At 35.6% G+C, this 22,410-nt stretch overlaps 1 protein-coding gene across 1 annotated transcript in view; it reads right to left on the bottom strand.

Moving 5' to 3' along the window:
• Nucleotides 1-7,631: 7,631 nt before the first annotated feature.
• CDH19 (cadherin 19) overlaps nucleotides 7,632-22,410 on the bottom strand; it is an 80,887-nt gene continuing 66,108 nt past the window's right edge. The window contains exons 9-12 of the mRNA XM_061399564.1: nucleotides 20,878-20,999; nucleotides 14,713-14,827; nucleotides 11,975-12,226; nucleotides 7,632-8,919 (exon numbers count right to left, since the gene is read on the bottom strand). Coding sequence (XP_061255548.1) covers nucleotides 8,429-8,919; nucleotides 11,975-12,226; nucleotides 14,713-14,827; nucleotides 20,878-20,999 — 980 coding nt within the window. The 3' untranslated portion in view covers nucleotides 7,632-8,428. The remainder of the gene's footprint in view (nucleotides 8,920-11,974; nucleotides 12,227-14,712; nucleotides 14,828-20,877; nucleotides 21,000-22,410) is intronic.

Raw genomic sequence — 22,410 nt, 5'->3', positions numbered from 1 at the left:
TAAATTCTTAGTATAAAATTAGAACTCTGGGTATCAGACCTTAGATATTACAAAAGGTATGAAAGCTTTCTCTTGGAGCCCTTAGCCCATTTACTTTGTTTTCCGTGTAGTTCCAATATTAACATAACATAGAAATAATTTCACTTTTCCATCAGTTACAAAAGTGAGCAAAATCAACCCTTTTCTTTTTTCAGTTTTTTTTTTTTTCCCCTAAAACAAATAAACCTAGAAAAGTCGCCACCAAGTGCGGTTACTACTTAATTTAGCAGAGCTTTTTCCAAGTAAATGTCACAGAGGAGGGATGTTCAATCAGAACATCTCATACATAATGTATAACTCAAGCAATTAATTTTTCCTTTGGTAGTAACAGCACATTACCATGGAAGGGTCAAAGTGGGCAGGCAGGAAGTAACAGCAAGCTAATTATTGTCCTAAATTAATTCATATTCTTCTCACCTTTTTTTGTATTATTAACTATAGTCAACATACTATGCATTTCATTCTCAGGACTTATTTTATAAACGGAAGTTTGTAGATAGCTTTCAGCCATCTTCACTCATTTCCACTTCATTTTCTTTTGCCCATAATATTTCTAGAGTAAGATGAGTCCATGAGCATTCCTAAAGATTAACTTCATATAATTATAATAATTATTATTTTTAACAATCACAAGTTAAAATGTCATGTTTCCTATACATTAAGCTCAATTAATTCTTTATATGTATTATTTCGGTTACTTCCTCTAATAATATGATGAGGTATATATCCTTAATGTTACCACTGTACAGATGGAGCTACCAAAAGACAATGTTTTAAGTAACTCCAAAGTTTACACAAGAAAGAAACATTAGCAACTGGAAAAAAATATGAAATGTACTTCATACACCACTTACTCTCTTTACCATGTAAATGAAGCAATATTACAGAAACATGTGATTTCCATATATCATCTGTACCCCCTTTTTTAGGGCAAAATATTCTACAGATTTGTACCTCTGTGTCATCGTGAATATATGGTCATTTCCATGTCCAGCCTTATGTTTGGCTGAGATAAACCACTTAGCACTGCAAAACCCAAAGAACAGATCACAACTTAAATATTAAAATGAATAAGCACAAAAAATGTGATAAAATAAAGTTGTGCAAACTATTTTAATATGCTTTCAAGTGGCCTAAGAAAACTATCAATTATATTTACTTTTTTGTATTTTGCTAATGCTTCACACTGCTGCTGCTGCTAAGTCGCTTCAGTCGTATCCGACTCTGTGCGACCCCATAGACGGCAGCCCACCAGGCTCCCCCGTCCCTGGGATTCTCCAGGCAAGAACACTGGAGTGGGTTGCCATTTCCTTCTCCAATGCATGAAAGTGAAAGTGAAGTCGTTCAGTCGTGTCCGACTCTTGGTGACCTCATGGACTGCAGCCTACCAGCCTCCTCCGCCCATGGGGTTTTCCAGGCAAGAGTACTGGAGTCGGGCGCCATTGCCTTCTCCGAATGCTTCACACTAGCAAGGTGAGTTTCAAATTATTCAAACTACATGAAATGCCAAATGGATTTGATACTTTAATGTATCCACTTTATTGATCAGTTTGCAACGTGAAAGAAACATCATGAACATGCTTTATTTTATTCAGTTTTTAAGAGACATTTCCATTGATCTTTGTTATGCCCACCTTGGCCAAGATGGCTCTGTCCCTCTTCCTCTTCCACGTACTCTGTGCGTCAGGACCTCTGGTTTCTGGGTGGGGATGGAAAGGTGAAAGACAAAGGACCGGCACTCTCACAGCTTCACAGCCAGAGTCCTGAGTGATGACCGGCGCCTGACGGCTGCCCCTCCCTTCTGGATTTCATGCAGGGGGCATTCGGAAACTTTTAAGGACCAGAGGTCTCTGTTTTTCCTTAGCCTGTGTCACACAGTCTTTGAATGACTGATTTAAGCTCCTGAAGCTTCTCCCTTCTGTGTGAAATATCTACAGGTGCAGTGACTTAATCTCTGGGAAATTACGCAGTTTTGCCTTGTCAAAGGGTAGGAACTGCATTTTGCCCAGTTCTTGCTTTCTCTCCCTGCCGTTTCCTACCAGGCAGCTTCCCATCCTCAGAGCTCTCTAGGAAGAGAAGACAACAATTGCTAACAGGTTCCAAGGATCTAACCTGTGATTGAGATGCTAATCTCAAGTGTAATTGTGAAATTACAATTTCCTGGAGGAGGAGATAGATAATAGTCAGGTGATAGATGATAGATAGATATGTGGTGGGTATGCAGATATAGAAGACAGACATAATTAGATATATAAAAAACCACATATAAGACTGGCCTGGCAGTGCAGTGTTTAGGACTCCAGGCTTCCACTGCAAGGGGCGTGGGTTCAATCCTGGTCAGGTTGCTAAAATCCCACATGCTGCTCATTGTGGCCAAAAACAAAATAAAAAAGGAAAAAAAGTCACATAATCCTTTCCTACATTTCTCTCGCTAATGTGTCTCCCAGCTTTGAGTGTCTTTGATATCTAATGCCTATTTATATCATAAAAAAGAACATGAAGCTACCTTGAAGGTTTTGTGTAGCCCTGCGAACTTAACAATGCATTTGTTCCCAGATTGTTTTCTAACATGTGAAGCAGAATTCCCATGCCACACAAATGTTTTCCTGCACATCACACTTCATGGGACCTTATTCATATGAGAATTTCTACAGCAATCATCAAAGGATGTGTTTCGACCAGACAGGGTAACTGCCATTACCCCTCCCCACAACAGGAAGTGATACAATTAAGTACAAACAAGTTAAAATAACAAACTCTTATTATTTAAAGAAAGATTTTGAAAATCTGGGGTATTTTCAAAGTTCTGGGATATTATTTGTATCCCAGAACTACCCAGTGCCAAACTCATTTGACAAATACTTTAATTCCATATTAATATTCAACAAAGTTAAGGTTGCTTCTATAATACATGACCAAGAAAAATAGATGGGAATTCATTACTGCATTCATTCAAGAAATATTTATTGGTCACATACTGTGTGCCAGAAGCTATTTCAGACAAGAACAAGTGAAAAAGTCAGACAATTCCTTGCCCAATTAGGGTTTACATTGTAACAAAAGGATAAAGACAATAGTAAGTACCATATGTACAATGAAATACCGAGTAACTGAGTGATCTGATGGAAAGAAAGCAAAGCAAGGGACCCACATTTAGGGGACAGTGGCCCAGTAGGTCTTTCTGAGGAAGTCAGAATTGATCATGGACTTGAATGAAGTGAGGGAATGAAAAATAGAAATGTTTGGAGAAAGGTTGTTTCAGGCCTTGAGCATGACATTGGAGGAGTGGAGAGCACACAGGATAAGCAGAACACACGATGATACACGACCTTGTATGTCAGGTCAGAAAGTTGACTTATATTTCAAATGTGCTGTGAAGCCCTTGGGATGGTTCAGTGTTTGAAAAGAAAGGGATCTGTGCATTCCAGCAGAGCCGTGCCGGCCTTTGTGATGATGGGCTGTCATTTGTTGAGCTCTTGCGTTTTGTGTGGTACTGCACACTCTTCCTGTTTTGCTTATTCTTCACAACAGTTGTGTGAAATAGGTAGATTGGACCTCATTTTAGCGATCACAGCCTCAGACGTGGAAAAATTATTCCGTTCGACAAAGTTAACACAGTTACCTAAATGAAAGCGAAATAATGCAAACTCAGATCTGACAGGCTCAAGCCATGGGCTTAGTGAATAAATATGGCTAATATTTTCTGATCCCTATAAAGGCTTTTAACATCATCCTGTATCAACCACCAGTAGTTTAAGACTTAGGCATCAACCTGTAAGTTAATGAAGAGTGACATTTAAGTTTGTGTGTGTTAGTTGCTTAGTCGTGTCTGACTTTTTGCAACCCCATAGACTGTAGCCCATCAGGCCCCTCCGTCCATGGGATTCTCCAGGCAAGAACACTGTAGTGCAGGTAATAATGTGAAGCTGTGCTGTTTCATAAGTATCCACACTGATTTACCTTTATTAAAATTTACAAAAATGAGATCTTAATGTCATGCCTTTCGCTTGGGATACAGCTGTATTCTTGCAACACCTGTGTGACTAGAAAAAAATTTTTTAATAGTTTTTGAAATATTACCGAATATAATTTCTAGAAAATTGCAACTTATCTACTAGAATCTGATAGTGTTTTTTATATGTAATTTAAAAAGAACACTTTTTAGACTAACATATAGGTATCTATCCCTGAATCTCTTTTCCGATGTACGCTATGATTGACAATCCTATCATTAATTAAACCAGAATTTATGTTAACACATCTGCTTAATGCCACTGGACTCAAACGTTAAACCTTATTGATGCAGATATTGCATCAATGTGCATTTTTATAAGGTGTTCATCCAAGTTGATAAGCTGTTTATAAGGCTTCCATCCATGACAGAACTGACTGTGAGCCTCAAAGATCCTATTTTTTTTTCTATTTTCCATAGATTGCTTCACCTGCTATTTATCACACTTTCAATTTCTTTAACCAAGATTATATACACTATTTTCTAAATACAGGGAGCAGTCATTCATGGAATGATTCATGAAAATTTCCCTAACTATACTTTTTCAATTTTTATGTCAATATGATAGGAATATAAACATTCTCTCAACCCATACATTTCTTTTTTACTTGCAAGCTTTTGCTCTTCTGGAACTTTCTTTTGTTTACTGTTCTTTCTTTTCCCTAGGTAAATAATGATATGCATGTACAAGGATTTACTACAGTGAAAGTAGGGAAAACCACTAGACCATTCAGGTATGGCATAAATCAAATCCCTTATGATTATACAGTGGAAGTGAGAAATAGATGTAAGGGCCTAGATCTGATAGATAGAGTGCCTGATGAACTATGGAATGAGGTTCGTGACACTGACTGTACAGGAGACAGGGATCAAGACCATTCCCATAGAAAAGAAATGCAAAAAAGAAAAACGGCTGTCTCGGGAGGCCTTACAAATAGCTGTGAAAAGAAGAGAAGCAAAAAGCAAAGGAGAAAAGGAAAGATATAAACATCTGAATGCAGAGTTCCAAAGAACAGCAAGAAGAGATAAGAAAGCCTTGTTCAGCGATCAATGCAAAGAAATAGAGGAAAACAACAGAATGGGAAAGACTAGAGATCTCTTCAAGAAAATCAGAGATACCAAAGGAACATTTCATGCAAAGATGAGCTCGATAAAGGACAGAAATGGTATGGACCTAACAGAAGCAGAAGATATTAAGAAGAGATGGCAAGAATACACAGAGGAACTGTACAAAAAAGATCTTCACAACCCAGACAATCACGATGGTGTGATCACTGACCTAGAGCCAGACATCCTGGAATGTGAAGTCAAGTGGGCCTTAGAAAGCATCACTACGAACAAAGCTAGTGGAGGTGATGGAATTCCAGTGGAGCTATTCCAAATCCTGAAAGATGATGCTATGAAAGTGCTGCACTCAATATGCCAGCAAATTTGGAAAACTCAGCAGTGGCCACAGGACTGGAAAAGGTCAGTTTTCATTCCAATCCCAAAGAAAGGCAATGCCAAAGAATGCTCAAACTACCGCACAATTGCACTCATCTCACACGCTAGTAAAGTAATGCTCAAAATTCTCCAAGCCAGGCTTCAGCAATATGTGAACCGTGAACTTCCTGATGTTCAAGCTGGTTTTAGAAAAGGCAGAGGAACCAGAGATCAAATTTCCAACATCCGCTGGATCATCGAAAAAGCAAGAGAGTTCCAGCAAAGCATCTATTTCGGCTTTATTGACTATGCCAAAGCCTTTGACTGTGTGGATCACAATAAACTGTGGAAAATTTTGAAAGAGATGAGAATACCAGACCACCTGATCTGCCTCTTGAGAAATTTGTATGCAGGTCAGGAAGCAACAGTTAGAACTGGACATGGAACAACAGACTGGTTCCAAATAGGAAAAGGAGTTTGTCAAGGCTGTATATTGTCACCCTGTTTATTTAACTTATATGCAGAGTACATCATGAGAAATGCTGGACTAGAAGAAACACAAGCTGGAATCAAGATTGCCGGGAGAAATATCAATAACCTCAGATAAGCAGATGACACCACCCTTATGGCAGAAAGTGAAGAGGAACTCAAAAGCCTCTTGATGAAAGTGAAAGTGGAGAGTGAAAAAGTTGGCTTAAAGCTCAACATTCAGAAAACGAAGATCATGGCATCTGGTCCCACCACTTCATGGGAAATAGATGGGGAAACAGTGGAAACAGTGTCCACAGACTTTATTTTTTTGGGCTCCAAAATCACTGCAGATGGTGACTGCAGCCATGAAATTAAAAGACGCTTACTCCTTGGAAGGAAAGTTATGACCTAGATGGCATATTCAAAAGCAGAGACATTATTTGCCAAAAAAGGTTTGTCTAGTCAAGGCTATGGTTTTTCCTGTGGTCATGTATGGATGTGAGAGTTGGACTATGAAGAAGGCTGAGCGCCAAAGAATTGATGCTTTTGAACTGTGGTGTTGGAGAAGACTCTTGAGAGTCCCTTGGACTGCAAGGAGATCCAACCAGTCCATTCTGAAGGAGATCAGCCCTGGGATTTCTTTGGAAGGAATGATGCTAAAGCTGAAACTCCAGTACTTTGGCCACCTCATGAGAAGAGTTGACTCATTGGAAAAGACCCTGATGCTGGGAGGGATTGGGGGCAGGAGGAGAAGGGGACGACAGAGGATGAGATGGCTGGATGGCATCACTGACTCAATGGGCGTAAGTCTGAGTGAACTCCGGGAGTTGGTGATGGACAGGGAGGCCTGGTGTGCTGCGATTCATGGCGTCGCAAAGAGTCGGACACAACTGAGCGACTGATCTGATCTGATCTGATGTCCTCTCCAACTGCTTTTAATATCTTGCAAAATTGTTGTATTGCAAGTCTGATTTTCTCAGGCTTTTGTAAAATTATATCTGTGTTGCTGACACAAAATGATACCAATGATACCTGATTGATATTGATGAAAAAATTATCTTCTATTACATGGTATGGATGTTTATGTCTCAAAATAGAGAGAGAGAGATTGTAGGTATTCAACTGTTCCAACTTCAGCTCAAAATTATTTGACATATTTGATTTGAACATATATGATCAAGTTGGTTCAGTTCAGTTTCACACGCTATTAATAAAAAATGAACACATATAGCAATTTTGAGCACACAGTTTTCACTACTTTCTGTTCAAACTGTGAATTTCGAATTTCACTTTGATTTGGATAGAATAAGAAGAATCATTTTTACAAGGCTGATTAAAATCAAAGTGTTTTATTATCTTACTCTCTAATGTTACCTTCAAGCTTTATGTCCAGCAGCTTAGCATATTTCCTCCATAATGTTACAATAAAAGTAACTCTTGCACCTAATTTTATACTGAATAATAAAAAATGACATGGAAGAATCAGTTACAGTCTAAGCATCGATAAAAAAGGAAATGCTGAGAATTTTATCATGTTTTATTTTATGCACAGTAAGAGCAGCACAGTTGGTCATAATATTTTGGATGAATACTAATTCTAGTTTGAACCCAGTACTAATTTCACTTACTTCTCTCATTTGGTAGCAATAAAATTAAAAAATAAAATGAAAAAATTTCACGCTTTCAATTATTTTTAAAAAGTTTTAATTTAATCTTGAGGAAATATTGATATGTACTTTGTGATTGCATTGTGACATGATAAAGAAGTATTCTGAATACATAAGAAAATAACTTATGAAAATCTCCTAAACATAGTCTATGTGCTTTTTTCTATAAAGCTGTAATATCCAAGAGAATATAAATTTACACTATATCTTTGATTCATAAACAAATACCAAGCATCTGTCTAAATTTGAAATCAGTTTTAAAATGTGGTGTTGAAGACAATTTTAAAATATCAAACTGGAATGAATCATAGACTCTCAGTCATAAGCTTGCATATTCACAGAAAAGAGTTTTTCAAAGTTGTATATAATCACCCAGATTCTCCTATATGTTTTTCTCAGTAGAGTATCAGGAAGTTAACACACAGAAACACTTTACTCTTACTTTGCAAGATTTACAAAGTGAATAAATGAAATAAAAGTAAGACGATCTAGTTCATTGCCCTTTTCACATTAAACAGTCAAAAATTTTCAAAATTTGTATTCGGCATTAAAAAAACAAAAAAAAAAATAAAAAAATAAAAAACGTCTGAAAGAGTATTTCAGGGGCCTGCTAGAGGGAGTCTGCAGTTAGCTTCACTTCCCTTATCTGCTGTCAGGGATGATATGGGATATTTATTCCAAGAAAATCAGAGAATAGTGTAAGTTGCGTCTCTTTCTTTTCCCAGGGAACTGAAGTAAACAACTTTTCACCAAGCGACTACCAGTTTGCCCAAACATACATTAGCATTTTTTAAAAAATGTATTAATGAAAAAAGCCCTAATTCTTTGACTGCATAGCGGAACCAAACATGTACGCTAATCTTTTAAAGCGAGGTCCCAGTTCGTTAAGATAATCATAATTTTCATCGTGATCAGAGACTGCGGAGTCTAAGGAGCTCAGGGATCCAGCTGAGGACCCTGTTCCCTCAAAAGCATAGGTCTGGAGGGAGTCGAAAGGTGGGGCGCACGGGTCAGTGTCAGCCTCTTCCAGCTTTTCTAGAATGAACTTCCTGAACACCGCGCTGTCAGGGCCGACCTGCAGAGACTGCCTGTACAGGCTGCGCATCTCCGCCCTGGCGGGTCTGCGGGGCTTCCGGCCCCGCATTACCGCGCTGCCCCGCAGCTGCGCGATGTCAAAGGCCTCCGTGTCCGCCTCTCCGCCACCTTCATCATCGTATCTGAATATATTCTCTCTGAATTCTTCACTTTTCTCAGGAAACAGAGTTTGCTTCCTCCGTTGTTTCAGACCGAGGTTCAGAAAAATAAACCCTGTTAAACAAAGCGTATCAGAACATTAACGCAAATACAATATTATAAATATTAAGGCTTCATATTACTCCTTAAATATAATGCATGTTTATATTTGTATTACTGTATTATAAATAAACAATAATGCCTAATACTGTTATACTAATGTTATACCTATATAATGTTATATATTTATTCTATTTGTACTGAAACACATTATCAAATATTGTTACATTTATAATATTAATGCATACTATAATTAAATATATAATATGTTATATATTTACATTATAAAATATTGTTAAATAGTATGCTATTTATAATAAGCTATGAATTCTTGCTTTTGTTACAAGCTCAAGACAAAAGCTTCAGTTTTCCGATTATAAAGCAAAGATATATTTGTCATTGAAAATTTACCAAAGGGACTTGCAGAAAGATAAGGCAGCATAGAAGTCTTAACTGGTTGATGATTTAGAGTGGAAAAACATCAGCGAAATATAGTGAACTTTATATGATGATCAATTTATGACAAAATTTTATTTTTTTTCTTTATTGAAAATAAAACAAAGATGAGAAAGAAGATTTTCCAATCTACGTGCCTCTGTCAATCTCAGGAACCAGTGATCCGTGTTAGAGGAAGTTAATCACACTGAGATGGTTTGATTTTTACCACTGAGACACATTCTATGGCATAATTTCTTTCAAAGTTAGTATTTATTGACTACAAAGTCTGTACCAGTCATTTTTCTAAAAGCTCTACATATATTCATTGATTTGCTGTGCTACCTATATTTTATTATAGTGCTCTAGTAAAGATGGTGAAAATGAAGTGCCGAGAGATTAAATCACATGCCCAGGAAACAAAAAGCTGGCATTCAAAACCAGAAAGTTGGTTCACAATCTGTGCTCTGCTATACCATATTAATTTCAGAAATTCGAAACTTATCAGGTTTTTGAGTCATAACACTGGTATGTTCACATCAATCAACTGTATTAATATGAAATAGTTTTAACATTGTGTAGAAATAGAACAATTTCAGAATGCTTTTTAAAAATTTTTTGGAGAAAATTGTGTGTGTTTCATGGTTAGTCCCCTTACACAAGTTCAGATCTTATGTATCTGTTCAGAATTTCATCTACAGAAACTAAAACAAACAGGAAGTAATGTTATTAATATTATCAAAAGAGAAATACATTAGGCAACGTTTTAGGTAAATCTTACATTTAAATAAATTGAAATAGTGTTCCTGAAATAAGCTCACTGTGCCTGAATCCAGGTACAGTAATTTAATACAGCTGAGATATATGGTTGAAATAGAAAGGGATCTAATAAATAATTTTTCAATCTATGAATTGAAGTGCATATTCATGAAACTTTCACAGGAAACTGCTGACTATTGTTGAACCTGACATTCCACCTTTCCAATATGACTCGTGCCCTTGACTGTGAGGTTGCCCTTGGTTTACTTGCAGGGTCTTGGGATTAGGTTTGGGTCTGTATCAGTGAGTAATTTTGTACTTGCAACCTGCAAACATTATACTGTTTCTACTGCTTCTTGCTTCTGATATCTAGTTATATAGCTCTAAATTCAGATTTATGATAAAATATCATCAAACATAATTTGAAAAACTGAAGCTAGATAGAAAAGACGGGCAACTTTGGTAAAAGAGAAATGCCTGGTTTTTAAAGCTTTGAGAACGATGAGAAGACTGAAGGTAAAGCAAATCCTGAAACATTTTGTATGTCAGTTTGAGTAGTGAGTTTGGGATTTCATAACCCATGGCTCGTATGGTTGCTGTCAACATTCAATACAGTTGTGTTGGCTTTGATGTGAAGTGATGAGGGAAGCAACAGAAGGGTTTAGACTATATAGACTGGTATGTTAAGAAAAGTTGTGCTTGATGCATAATGTGTAGTTTTAAAAGCTTAGCTAAAACATTTGGAACCTCATTTGCCTCATCTGTAAAATGACTATAACTTATTTCCTTGTGAAAACAACAGCAACAACAATAGCAAACAGACAAAAACAAGTGGAGCTATTTTACTGAGATTTCTTTTGTGTTTAACACTTTAAGTAAGACTCTCTATTTTACATGTTTAGAATGAAAACTATGTTTATTTTTAACTACAAAGCTAGCTTAAGCATAATTACCCATCATAAACAATTTTTTTTTTAAAGCAGGAAACTTTCTGTTAGTTCCTCATGGTATATGCTGGAAAGTTGGAAACCCTGAGATGTATGTGACCGACAGAACCATGTGCGTCCTGATCAGTTGGAATTTCCTTTTTTTTGGAGTAGAGTTGATTTACAATATTGTGTTAGTTTTAAGTGTGCAGCAAAGTGAATCAGTTATGCATGTGTACAGATTTACTCTTTTTTAGACTTTTTCCCACATAGGCCAGTACAGAGTATTGACACGTTCCCTGGGCTCTACAGTAGATCCTTGTTACTTCTCGTTTACATTTTTTTTCATCCTAACATTTACTCCCCAATGCTCCTAGGCTTCAGTGTGCTGCAGGAAAGAGTTGGATGGAGGTTTGTTATGGTTATGGAACCTCAGCACTTCATTTATTAGCTACAGGACCCTTTGTAAATTAGGTAACTCTTGGACTTTCACTTCTTCATCTGTACAATACGGGCGATAACAGTTGCTACTTCTTGAGGTTATCTTGAGGAGTAAACTGCACAGTTTCTGCAAATCACTTAAGACAGTCTCCTGGAGTATAATAAGCGTGAAACAGAATTTCACCATTATTATTACTAATTTTTATATTACTACATATGTTGCAGTGTGTGTGTCAAAACCACTCCTAAAAGGACGTGCACGTGTGTACTCACACACTCATCAAATTCAAGGGTCATTGATTTTCAACTTGAAGTGCATATTCACTCTATTTTTCATTTACTCCACTTGAGTTAAGAATTGTAACACATTCAGAAGGGCAATTAAACACACACAAACAGGCACACACACACACAAGTCCACATTATATCATCATAATGGGATTAACTCTTTTCTATATGTATCATATTGTTGTCAATAAATGAATATATGCTCAGTTCACATGACTTACCAAATATTATCATAATGCATATCAGAATAGCAGTTATGACTTCTGCCTTGAATCCCATGGAAAGCATAAAATCCTTATGACTGCAGGTCTGTGTGCTGTCAGCATCACCACAGTCACACACGTGTACGGTAAGGGTGTTTGTACTTGTAAGCGATGGGATTCCATTGTCAGCAATTAGGATGGCTATGTAGAAAACAGGCTCTTCTTGAAGGCTAAAACCAGTTCTATTGGTCAAAATTACAGCTGTGTTATCTAAAACAAAAATCCACAGGCATAATTTTTTTTAATAATTCAAAAGAAATTCGTAGCCACTAAGTGTAGAAGAGGCAGGAATGTAGAGATTAAATAAGCTCAAATAAGAAAGAGTACATTTCTGATGAAAAAGAAAATTAAAAGAACAATTCAAAAAGTCATTACTGATTTAGACTTTGCCTAAATCCCAATTACAAAATTAGATGAATTATATGAATCAGTTCTAAAATCTTTTTTTTTTTTTTTTGGTAAAGATAGGAAACATACATATGGAACACAGAAAAGAAATTGCCTTTTAATTAGCCATTGACAGTATATGGGGGTACTAGAATTAAATGTGGAGAAGGCAATGGCACCCCACTCCAGTACTCTTGCCTGGAAAATCCCATGGACAGAGGAGCCTGATAGGCTGCAGTCCATGGGGTCGGGAAGAGTCGGACACGACTGAGCGACTTCACTTTCACTTTTCACTTTCATGCATTGGAGAAGGAAATGGCAACCCACTCCAGTGTTCTTGCCTGGAGAATCCAAGGGAAGTGGGAGCCTGGTGGGCTGCTGTCTGTGGGGTCGCACAGAGTTGGACACGACTGAAGCGACTTAGCAGCAGCAGCAGCAGAATTAAATGTATAAAGACACATCAGTTTCATTTGAATTAAATACTCATGACTCATTTTTCTAATAGAAACTCATTACTTTCACAAATAGTATAAATAACCTGAGATTTTCAAAGTCATCTCTGTGTCACAGTAGTGATCTCAAATAATGTATTTATTAGTAAGGCAAAAGAATTAACTTTACTTGGAGTTAAAGTTTCTTTTAGAACATTTTATTTCACCTTGACATTATTAACCTATTTTCTACTTATATTTCAGAGAATCGTTAAACCTTAATAATACTGATTAATTCACCTGGCTAGAACACTCAGATAGTTAACAAAAATAAATCACGAATACTTCAACATATTTAATTTTTTTCCTTAAATCCCCAAAAATGCTAAGTGGTCTTCTCCAGTGCAGTTTGCTGTGTATCAGTCAATGGTACATAATATGTTTCCCCCAGACACTTTTTTTTTATTGGCATTCCTTGAAATATATTCTGTAGCAATCAAACAAATTTTAGAAGACACAAACAAATAAGAGGAGATAGATAAATGGAAGTCTTTGAAATAGATAAATAAAAATATGGAAGTCTTTTGAAATATATGCCTACTTATCACTTTTCCCAAATCTCCTTTTAAAAACAAACTCTCCATCATGCTCTTGAAGTCTATAAACCTTCTGTGATTTTATTCACTAGACACATCAAACAGGTGAGAAAGTTTATACTTTTTGGTATGTATTTTCTTAAATTACTTATAACCACAAATATTAAACCAATATTAAATTGTTCCCTTTATGTTTCAATATATTTATTTTGTCCCACTAATTTATTTTATATTAATATAAACAAATCTATAGCATATTTCTTATTTTGATGTGGCTTTTTTTTTAATCTTAAATCTATTTGAGTTTCTATCACTAGGGAATTTGACAAAGGCAAAGGGGAAAGAATGTGTCTGCATTTATCCTTCCATAAAAGATCTCCCCTTGATGGGAGTTTAAACTCAGGTGTAAGGAAGAACAGCTGCGGGTGTTTGATTATAGATGCCTGAATAATGAATCCTACAGTGCTGCATATCTTTGTGATATGAAGCAAAACTAGAATAGAAACATATATGATGACAAAAAATATTTTACTGAAGGAAAAAAGAACACTGCAGCTTTGTACAAAGTTAATCTACTTCTGTATGAAAGGAAAAGGAACTCCGTCTCTCCATACAAAATCCTTTAGAACATTTTGTTCTTAGGCTGATACAACTATTTTGTTTTGAAGGGAAAAGAACAGCCTTTTCATATATTTATAGCTTCTAATTAATGATTCCAAATATCTTTGAATCAATCAAGTGAGTATGAAAAGTGAAAGTGTTAGTTGCTCAGTTGTGTCCAATTCTTTGGGACCCCAAGGACTGTAGTCCTACAGGCTCCTCTGTCCATGAAATTCTCCAGACAAGAATACTGGAGTGAGTTGCCATTCCCTTTTTCAGGGTATCTTCCCAACCCAGGACTGAACTCGAGTCACCCTCATTGCAGGCAGATTCTTTACTGTCTGAGCTACCAGGGAAGTATATATCATTTTCTTCTCCAGATATGAAGACATGAGAGGAACTGCAATTATATTTTCAAGGTCATTCAGACTTTGCAAGGGCTTATAGCCAATAATTACTTGAAAAAGTGTTTCCAATTTAAAGAAATCCAGTGGGAAATGAGGCTAGTACTCCCAGAACACTACTTTGGGTTTTGTTTCCCATTTCCATTGCCACTCCTTGAATAATTTCTCAACACTATCATATTGCAGGAACAGTATAAAAAGTAATGTTATGAATTTTCTTAAAATTAAACAAGATCTCAAAGAATGAATAGAAAGCTATTATAAGTGAATGGCATTACCTTGATTATCTATGATTGCAAAACTCGAGTTATTTTCTTTCACGGATAGATTGAAATAAAAATGGTGATGTTCTATGGATTCATCTCTATCCACTGCACTGATGGTCTGAATCACCTAGGAAAAAAAATAGGGATAAGTTTTGATCATTCTCTTTATAATATTCTGATTATTTTAAATTATTATTAGCTTCTATTAAAATTGCTTTACCAAAATCTTTATGGATATTCCAGAGGATATCTCAAAATTGGTGGAAAATATGAAAATATTTTCTGAGGTTAAAAACATGTTTACTTGCTCCTTTCAGAAGAATGTTTTGATATTACATAGAAGGTAAATTCTTGTTAATGGATGAGATGATTTCCATAAGGTAAGTTTGTCAGAAAACATCCTCCGATCCTTCCTGCCTGGATTTCTCCTTTCTGTCCTTTTCTCCTTCTCTCTTTCTTATCTGAATACTAACCATTACGATTTGCTGAAATTAAATAGTTCCTGCATATATTGGAGACATAACTGTAATAAACTTTATTGTCTTACTTGAGTATTTGTTAAAGTAATGAGGTTATAAATTGATTTTAAGAGTAGTGTATTTAAAGCTTAGGGGTGATGTACATAATTTCCTTTCACCCAGAAGATTAGAGCAAAAGTGTTCCATGTCAAGTAAATTCCTCTCTCTATCTCAGATTATAAAAAAATGAAATAATGCAACTAGGAACAAATCAGTTCACAATTAGTCCTTTGCTTTCAAGACATGAAAGTGTCAGTCAAGTAGTTAATTATTGTCAAAAAAGAGATGTGCTGTCAACATCAAATAGTGAGACTGTGATTAATTCTGGAAATTAAAGTAAATTGACTATAGAAGTTATTGTTTTGAATTTTCTAGAATTAAATTGCTTTTAACAATGTGTCAAACAAAAATATCCTTAGTTGCAAGATGACAGATATGATTTATAATCTTATATTTCAAAGGATATCTCTACACATGCATGAAGAACCTTGTGAAACTAATACAGTTTGTGCATTATTTCTCTACATTGATTTATCTTTTCCCTTACAACACATTCCTAATTAAATCACAATCATGGAGTGTTAATTAAATAATCTAGTAAAAGAAAACCTTTTTATTCAATCCATGCCTACAATAATAAATGTGCATTGTATCAGGATAATGCTTTCGAGTTATTGCGAGATTTTGTATAGCCAGGATGAAGGATATGGGCTTGAAAGTCTAATATTCTGAATTCTGTCTTTCCCACTTAATGTTCTAAGTTTAAAATTTGGAGAAACATTTATTTATTGGCCACACTGCACGGCAAGTGGGTCTTAGTTCCTGGGATGGTGGCACTAATGGTAAAGAATCCACCTGTCATTGCAGAAGATGTAAGAAACACGGGTTTGATCCCTGAGTTGGGATAATCGCCTGGAGGAGGGCATGGCAACCCTCTCCAGTATTCTTGCCTGGAGAATCCCATGGACAGAGGAGCCTGGCAGGCTATAGTCCATGGGATCAAAAAGAGTCGGACATGACTGAAGTGACTTAGCATGCATGCATGCCATGGATCAGATCGGCGCCCTCTGCAATGGAAGCCTAAATTCTTTTTTTTTTTAATTTTATTTATTTTTATTTTTTTTAGTTTTCTTTTTTTTTTAATTTTATTTTATTTTTAAACTTTACATAATTGTATTAGTTTTGCAAAATATCAAAATGAATCCACCACAGGTATACATGTGTTCCCCATCCTGAACCCTCCTCCCTCCTCCCTCCCCATACCATCCCTCTGGGTCGTCCCAGTGCACTAGCCCCAAGCATCCAGTATCGTGCATTGAACCTGGACTGGCATCTCGTTTCATACATGATATTTTACATGTTTCAATGCCATTCTCCCAAATCTTCCCACCCTCTCCCTCTCCCATAGAGTCCATAAGACTGTTCTATACATCAGTGTCTCTTTTGCTGTCTCGTACACAGGGTTATTGTTACCATCTTTCTAAATTCCATATATATGCCTTATTATACTGTATTGGTGTTTTTCTTTCTGGCTTACTTCACTCTGTATAATAGGCTCCAGTTTCATCCACCTCATTAGAACTGATTCAAATGTTTTCTTTTTAATGGCTGAGTAATACTCCATTGTGTATATGTACCACAGCTTTCTTATCCATTCGTCTGCTGATGGACATCTAGGTTGCTTCCATGTCCTGGCTATTATAAACAGTGCTGCGATGAACATTGGGGTACACGTGTCTCTTTCCCTTCTGGTTTCCTCAGTGTGTATGCCCAGCAGTGGGATTGCTGGATCATAAGGCAATTCTATTTCCAGTTTTTTAAGGAATCTCCACACTGTTCTCCATAGTGGCTGTACTAGTTTGCATTCCCACCAACAGTGTAAGAGGGTTCCCTTTTCTCCACACCCTCTCCAGCATTCTTAACCACTGGAGTGCCAACTAGTTCACTTTGCTGTATACCTAAGACTAACACAACACTGTAAATCAACTACACTCCAATATTTTTTTTAAATATGGAGATATACATTCTTAGGATTATTTATATTTATTTTTAGGATATACATTTAGTATTCAAAAAGGTTGTGAACATCTGTTCTAAAGGTCAAAGTGCTAATCAAATAATAGAGCTATAAGAAAATTGAGTCTATAGTCTGTTTTCTTTCTTTGTTTAGAATATTTTTAAGGAAAAAATATTGAAAAGCTCGTGATATCATAACATTTTGATAGCAGACAGAGGCAGAACTACTGTTTCAAAAAAAAGTTTTCACAAAATTTTATTAGATGTATTCAAATTACATTAAATGTAATGTTTTGCCATTAACTTGTATAGATATACATTTATTCTGTTAAAAATGAAATAGTCTTAGATTTTATCTCAATATATATTTTCTCATTTTCCTTTGATAAATTACTTTTGTCATTCTTTATAAAATTCTTTATAAAAGTACAAAGAAAATCATCACATATAAATTTAAACTATGAATGTATATAATGAATATCCCAAGGGTATCCATTTAACAAATGTTTCATTGGCATTTGGAACACTCCAAGTCATCTCAGGTCTGGGTGTCCCATGGTGGCAGGGGCCAAGAGTGTCTCTATCACCACTGTTTACATTCCAGCAGAATAGAGGTAGAAATTTTCTCTAATTATTTGGACTTACCGCATTAAATATAAGAGAAAGAACTGGCATAAAGATCTAGAAGTCATTTGCATATGACTGTAATTGAGACATTTTGTGGATAACAGAGTGAGTCTGAAAAAAATAAAAAGTAAGGGACAGGAGGGAGAAAGGAAGATGAAGAGAAACCCAGGGAACACACTGTGGGATCATAGAAATTTAGGCAAGAGAAAATTTTTACATGGAGACAATGTAACTGTCTTTACATTAGACAGTGTATTGGTATGAAGGAATCTAAAAATTACTGCTATTCTACTTGACTTCTGGAAAAGATATTTGGTATCAGTCAAGATAATGGGAATCATTAATTTGAAAAATGATAACTATTTATACCAAACAGAAAAGGCAAATTGCCCTAATGTCAGCTCGTTTATTATATTCATATTTTGCAAAACCCTGAAAAGTTTTACTCTTCCTCTCTGCCGCATCCTGGTCGTTTGCACATAAGGAACAGAAATAAAACTTCTGCTTAGCCACATAGGTCATTAAGGGAAGGCCTGATTTCCTTCAGAATACAGTGCACTGTTCTGGCATTTTTGGTTTCCTACAGGGATTGTATTATCTACCCAAAGCAGATAGATACAGGAGACCTTTTAACACACCATTTTGTCCAGCTGTCTGAGCCTGTGGGACACGAAACAAGAGTGATTTTCATAGTATGAGAAAATACATAAAATATTTCCCTATATTTTTATTACATGTGAAAATCATCATATTCTGTCAAACAAACATTAAAATTAATTTTACCCCTTTCTCTTCTACATTTTAAAAACTTTGTGGCAAAAGCATTTAACATGAGATCCACTCTCTTAACACATTTTTAACCATAGTGACAATGTCACAGGCTTATTCACCCAGCTTAATGCAAACATTATGCCTGTTGAAGAGCAATCTCCTCTCTCTTTTTTTAATGCTTTCAGAAAAATTAAAATTCTATCTTATTTATTTGTCAGCACTTTACTCACTTGACTAGATAATTTTATGTTCTCAAATATATTTTATTCTTTTTGGTAACTCCGCTTTGTATGAATTATATGTATTATTGTAGGGACCTAAGCTTAGGAACACTATGAATTGATAGTATGGAAAGCAGAGATTTTATTCGCATTATTATTTTAAAATATACTACCAAATGTGTTTCAGTATTAAGGGAGATTTTGACTATTAGACTGAGTACCAGTTATATCATTACTTTCAAATATTTGTTGCCACTCTGTAGATTGTCTTTTTTATTCTTTTAACAGGGACTTTCACTGGCTTAATTTTGATTACATCAAATTAATACACGTTTTCTCTTTTGGATTGGTATTTTGGTGTTATATTTAAGAACTCTTTGCCTAGCCATAAAATAATATTTTCTCCTCTGCTTATCTCTAGTTTTAGGTTTATGTTTAAATCTATGATACATTATAAAATAATCTTTGTATAAAGTATGAGGTTTAGATGGAATTTCCATTTCCTCCCTGTTTCCTTCTTATCTATTTGTTACAGCAAAATTTGTTGAAAACACTGGAGAATTTTAATATATTTATGTATCATCTTCCCAACACTGTTTACATCATTCATATTTTCAAATTATTAGAACACACAAATATCATATTACAAAATAGGGATATAATTTTTATAATTTACCCAATATTTCTTTCTTTTTCTTGATATGCATACTCAAAGGTATCATTTCATTGTCTTTCAAACAATAATTTCAAAATAAAATAATCTGATAAATTAAAAAGTATTAACTTACTTTAAGAAAGAAAAATGAAATTTATTGAGTTATTGCTTCTGAGATATTTTATAAAAAACAACATAATATATTTCAAACCAACCAGAATAAATCAAGAATCTAAGTAAAAAAACCTCCAATAAAAACAAAACCAATACCAGTAATACATTTATATTGGTTTTTGTAACCTTCAATTTTTGTTTTATAGTTTTGTAAGTACTTGATTCTTTTTTTTTGTTTGTTTGTTTTATGATCCTTTCGAATTGTGTTGTTAGAGAAGACTTTTGAGAGTTTTTTGGTCAGGAGATCAAACTAGTCAATCCTAAAGGAAATCAACCCTGAATATTCATTGGAAGAACTGATGCTGAAACTGAAGCTCCAATATTTTGGCCACCTGATATGAAGAGCTGATTCATTGGAAAAGAAGTGGATGCTAGGAAAGATTGAGGGCAAGAGGAGAAGTAGAAAACAGGATGAAATGGTTGGATAGCATCACTGACACAGTGGACAGGAGTTTGAGCAAACTCAGGGAGATAGTGAAAGACAGGGAAGCCTGGTGTGCTGCAGTTCATGGAGTTGCAGAGAGGCCAACATGACTTAGAGACTAAACAACAGCAATACTTATTTAGGATTTTAAAAAGTAGGGTTTTTTTAATGTTTTATGACATTTAATAGGATAAATAAAAATGTAAAGTTATTGTGATTGGAACTGAGATCCTCAAAGGGGAATCTAATTTAAATTCTACATTTTACAAATGTAAAAAGGTAAGCCCCATATAAGAAAATGTGTGAAAAAACTGATAATGTATTTCAAAAAGAGTATGCTATCTTGTCTTTATATATTTAATAGTTCATTTCAAATTTAATTTCATCTGTTGATGTCTGATGTATTTTATATATCATTTTATCTTTATTTGCATGATGGATGGAATAATAAAAATGAATTAAAATTATTTACAGAATCACAAAAAATAATTTCTTTATTGACAAAGTACAAATGATTTACTATTAAATTCTAGGGGTTAGCAGATTTTTCAAACGTGAGGAATTTGGAAATAGAAAATTTGAAGTTTACATATTTTTTGAAAGAAAGAAATTTAAATTATATGTAACTTACATTAAAGCCTATAATTAATATAGCTAAATAAAGGCTATTTTTATTAATATCATTTCAAAGATGGAGGAATACATAGAAAATGCTATTCTGTATAATACAAAGTACTGTTTAGATATTGACAATTTATGATGGATTCTTACCTGACCAGAGACTGCATTTTCACAAACATAAGTCTCATAGTATTCGGAAAACTCAGGAGCATGATCATTGATATTGAGAACTTGTACATAGACAGGTACTGAAGAAATCTGTGCTATATTGTCTGCAAATTGAGTAAACAGAATGAAAATAAAGAATAATGCTGTTGTTAGGGGTAACATAGTCATGTAAATTGCATTAGAGGTTATGTGGTATATTTTTATTTCACATGAATAAAAGCCAAGGACAGGATCATTATATATTTCATATACAACAACATAGCCTACAAAAAATGTTCTCAGAACATTCAGCTCAATCAGTATTTATCGAGTGCCTTGTACCTGCCATGGACTGTAGGAAGCTGATGAGGAAAAGCTGTAAAAGTAAAGAAGATAGTCAGGTATATGAATATATTTTTTTTAAAATCCAGGAACTGTCAAACATATTTGTATTATCCCTGGCCTCTACTAACTAAATGCCAGTAGCATTGTCCACTCTAGTTGTGATGATCTAAATTGTCTTCAGATGTGGTCTGAAGGTACTAGGAAGCATAACTGTCTACATTTGTGACCTGTTGAAAGAAAGTGCTAGTCACTCAGTCGTGTCTGATTTTTGTGACCCCATGGACTGTAGCCTGCCAGGGTCCTCTGTCCATGGGATTCTCCAGGCAAGAATAATGAAGTGGGTTGCCATTCCCATCTCCAGGGGATTTTCCTGACCTAGGGATGGAACCTGGGTCTCCTGCATTGCTGCTGCTCCTGCTGCTAAGTTGCATCAGTCGTGTCCGACTCTGTGATGACCTCATAGATGGCAGCCCACCAGGCTTCTCTGTCCCTGGGATTCTTCAGGAAAGAACACTGGAGTGGGTTGCCATTGCCTTCTCCAATGCATGAAAGTGAAAAGTAAAAGTGAAGTTGTTCAGTCATGTCCAACTCTTTGCGACCCTAAGGACTGTAGGCTACCAGGCTCTCCGTCCACGGGATTTCCCAGGCAAGAGTACCAGTGTGGGGTGCCATTGCCTTCTCAGCTCCTGCATTGCAGGCAGATTTTGTACCAACTGAGCCATCAGGTTTGCCTTGAAAACGAACAGAGATCATTCTGTCGTTTTTGAGATTGCATCCAAGTACTGCATTTCGGACTCTTTTGTTGACCATGATGGCTACTCCATTTCTTCTGAGGGATTCCTGCCTGCAGTAGTAGATATAATGGTCATCTGAATAAAATTCACCCATTCCAGTCCATTTCAGTTTGCTGATTCCTAGAATGTCGACATTCACTCTTGCCATCTCTTGTTTGACCACTTCCAATTTGCCTTGATTCATGGACCTGACATTCCAGGTTCCTATGCAATAATTGCTCTTTACAGCATCGGACCTTGCTTCTATCACCAGTCACATCCACAACTGGGTATTCTTTTAGTAACACTGAAGAAGTTGAAGTTGAACAGTTCTATGAAGATCTACAAGACCTTTTAGAACTAACACCCCCAAAAGATATCCTTTTCATTATACGGGACTGGAATGCAAAAGTAGGAA

Source organism: Bos javanicus, chromosome 24, assembly GCF_032452875.1.
Source record: "Bos javanicus breed banteng chromosome 24, ARS-OSU_banteng_1.0, whole genome shotgun sequence".
Classification (NCBI taxonomy): domain Eukaryota; kingdom Metazoa; phylum Chordata; class Mammalia; order Artiodactyla; family Bovidae; genus Bos; species Bos javanicus.
This window is presented reverse-complemented; position numbering and strand designations above follow the sequence as displayed.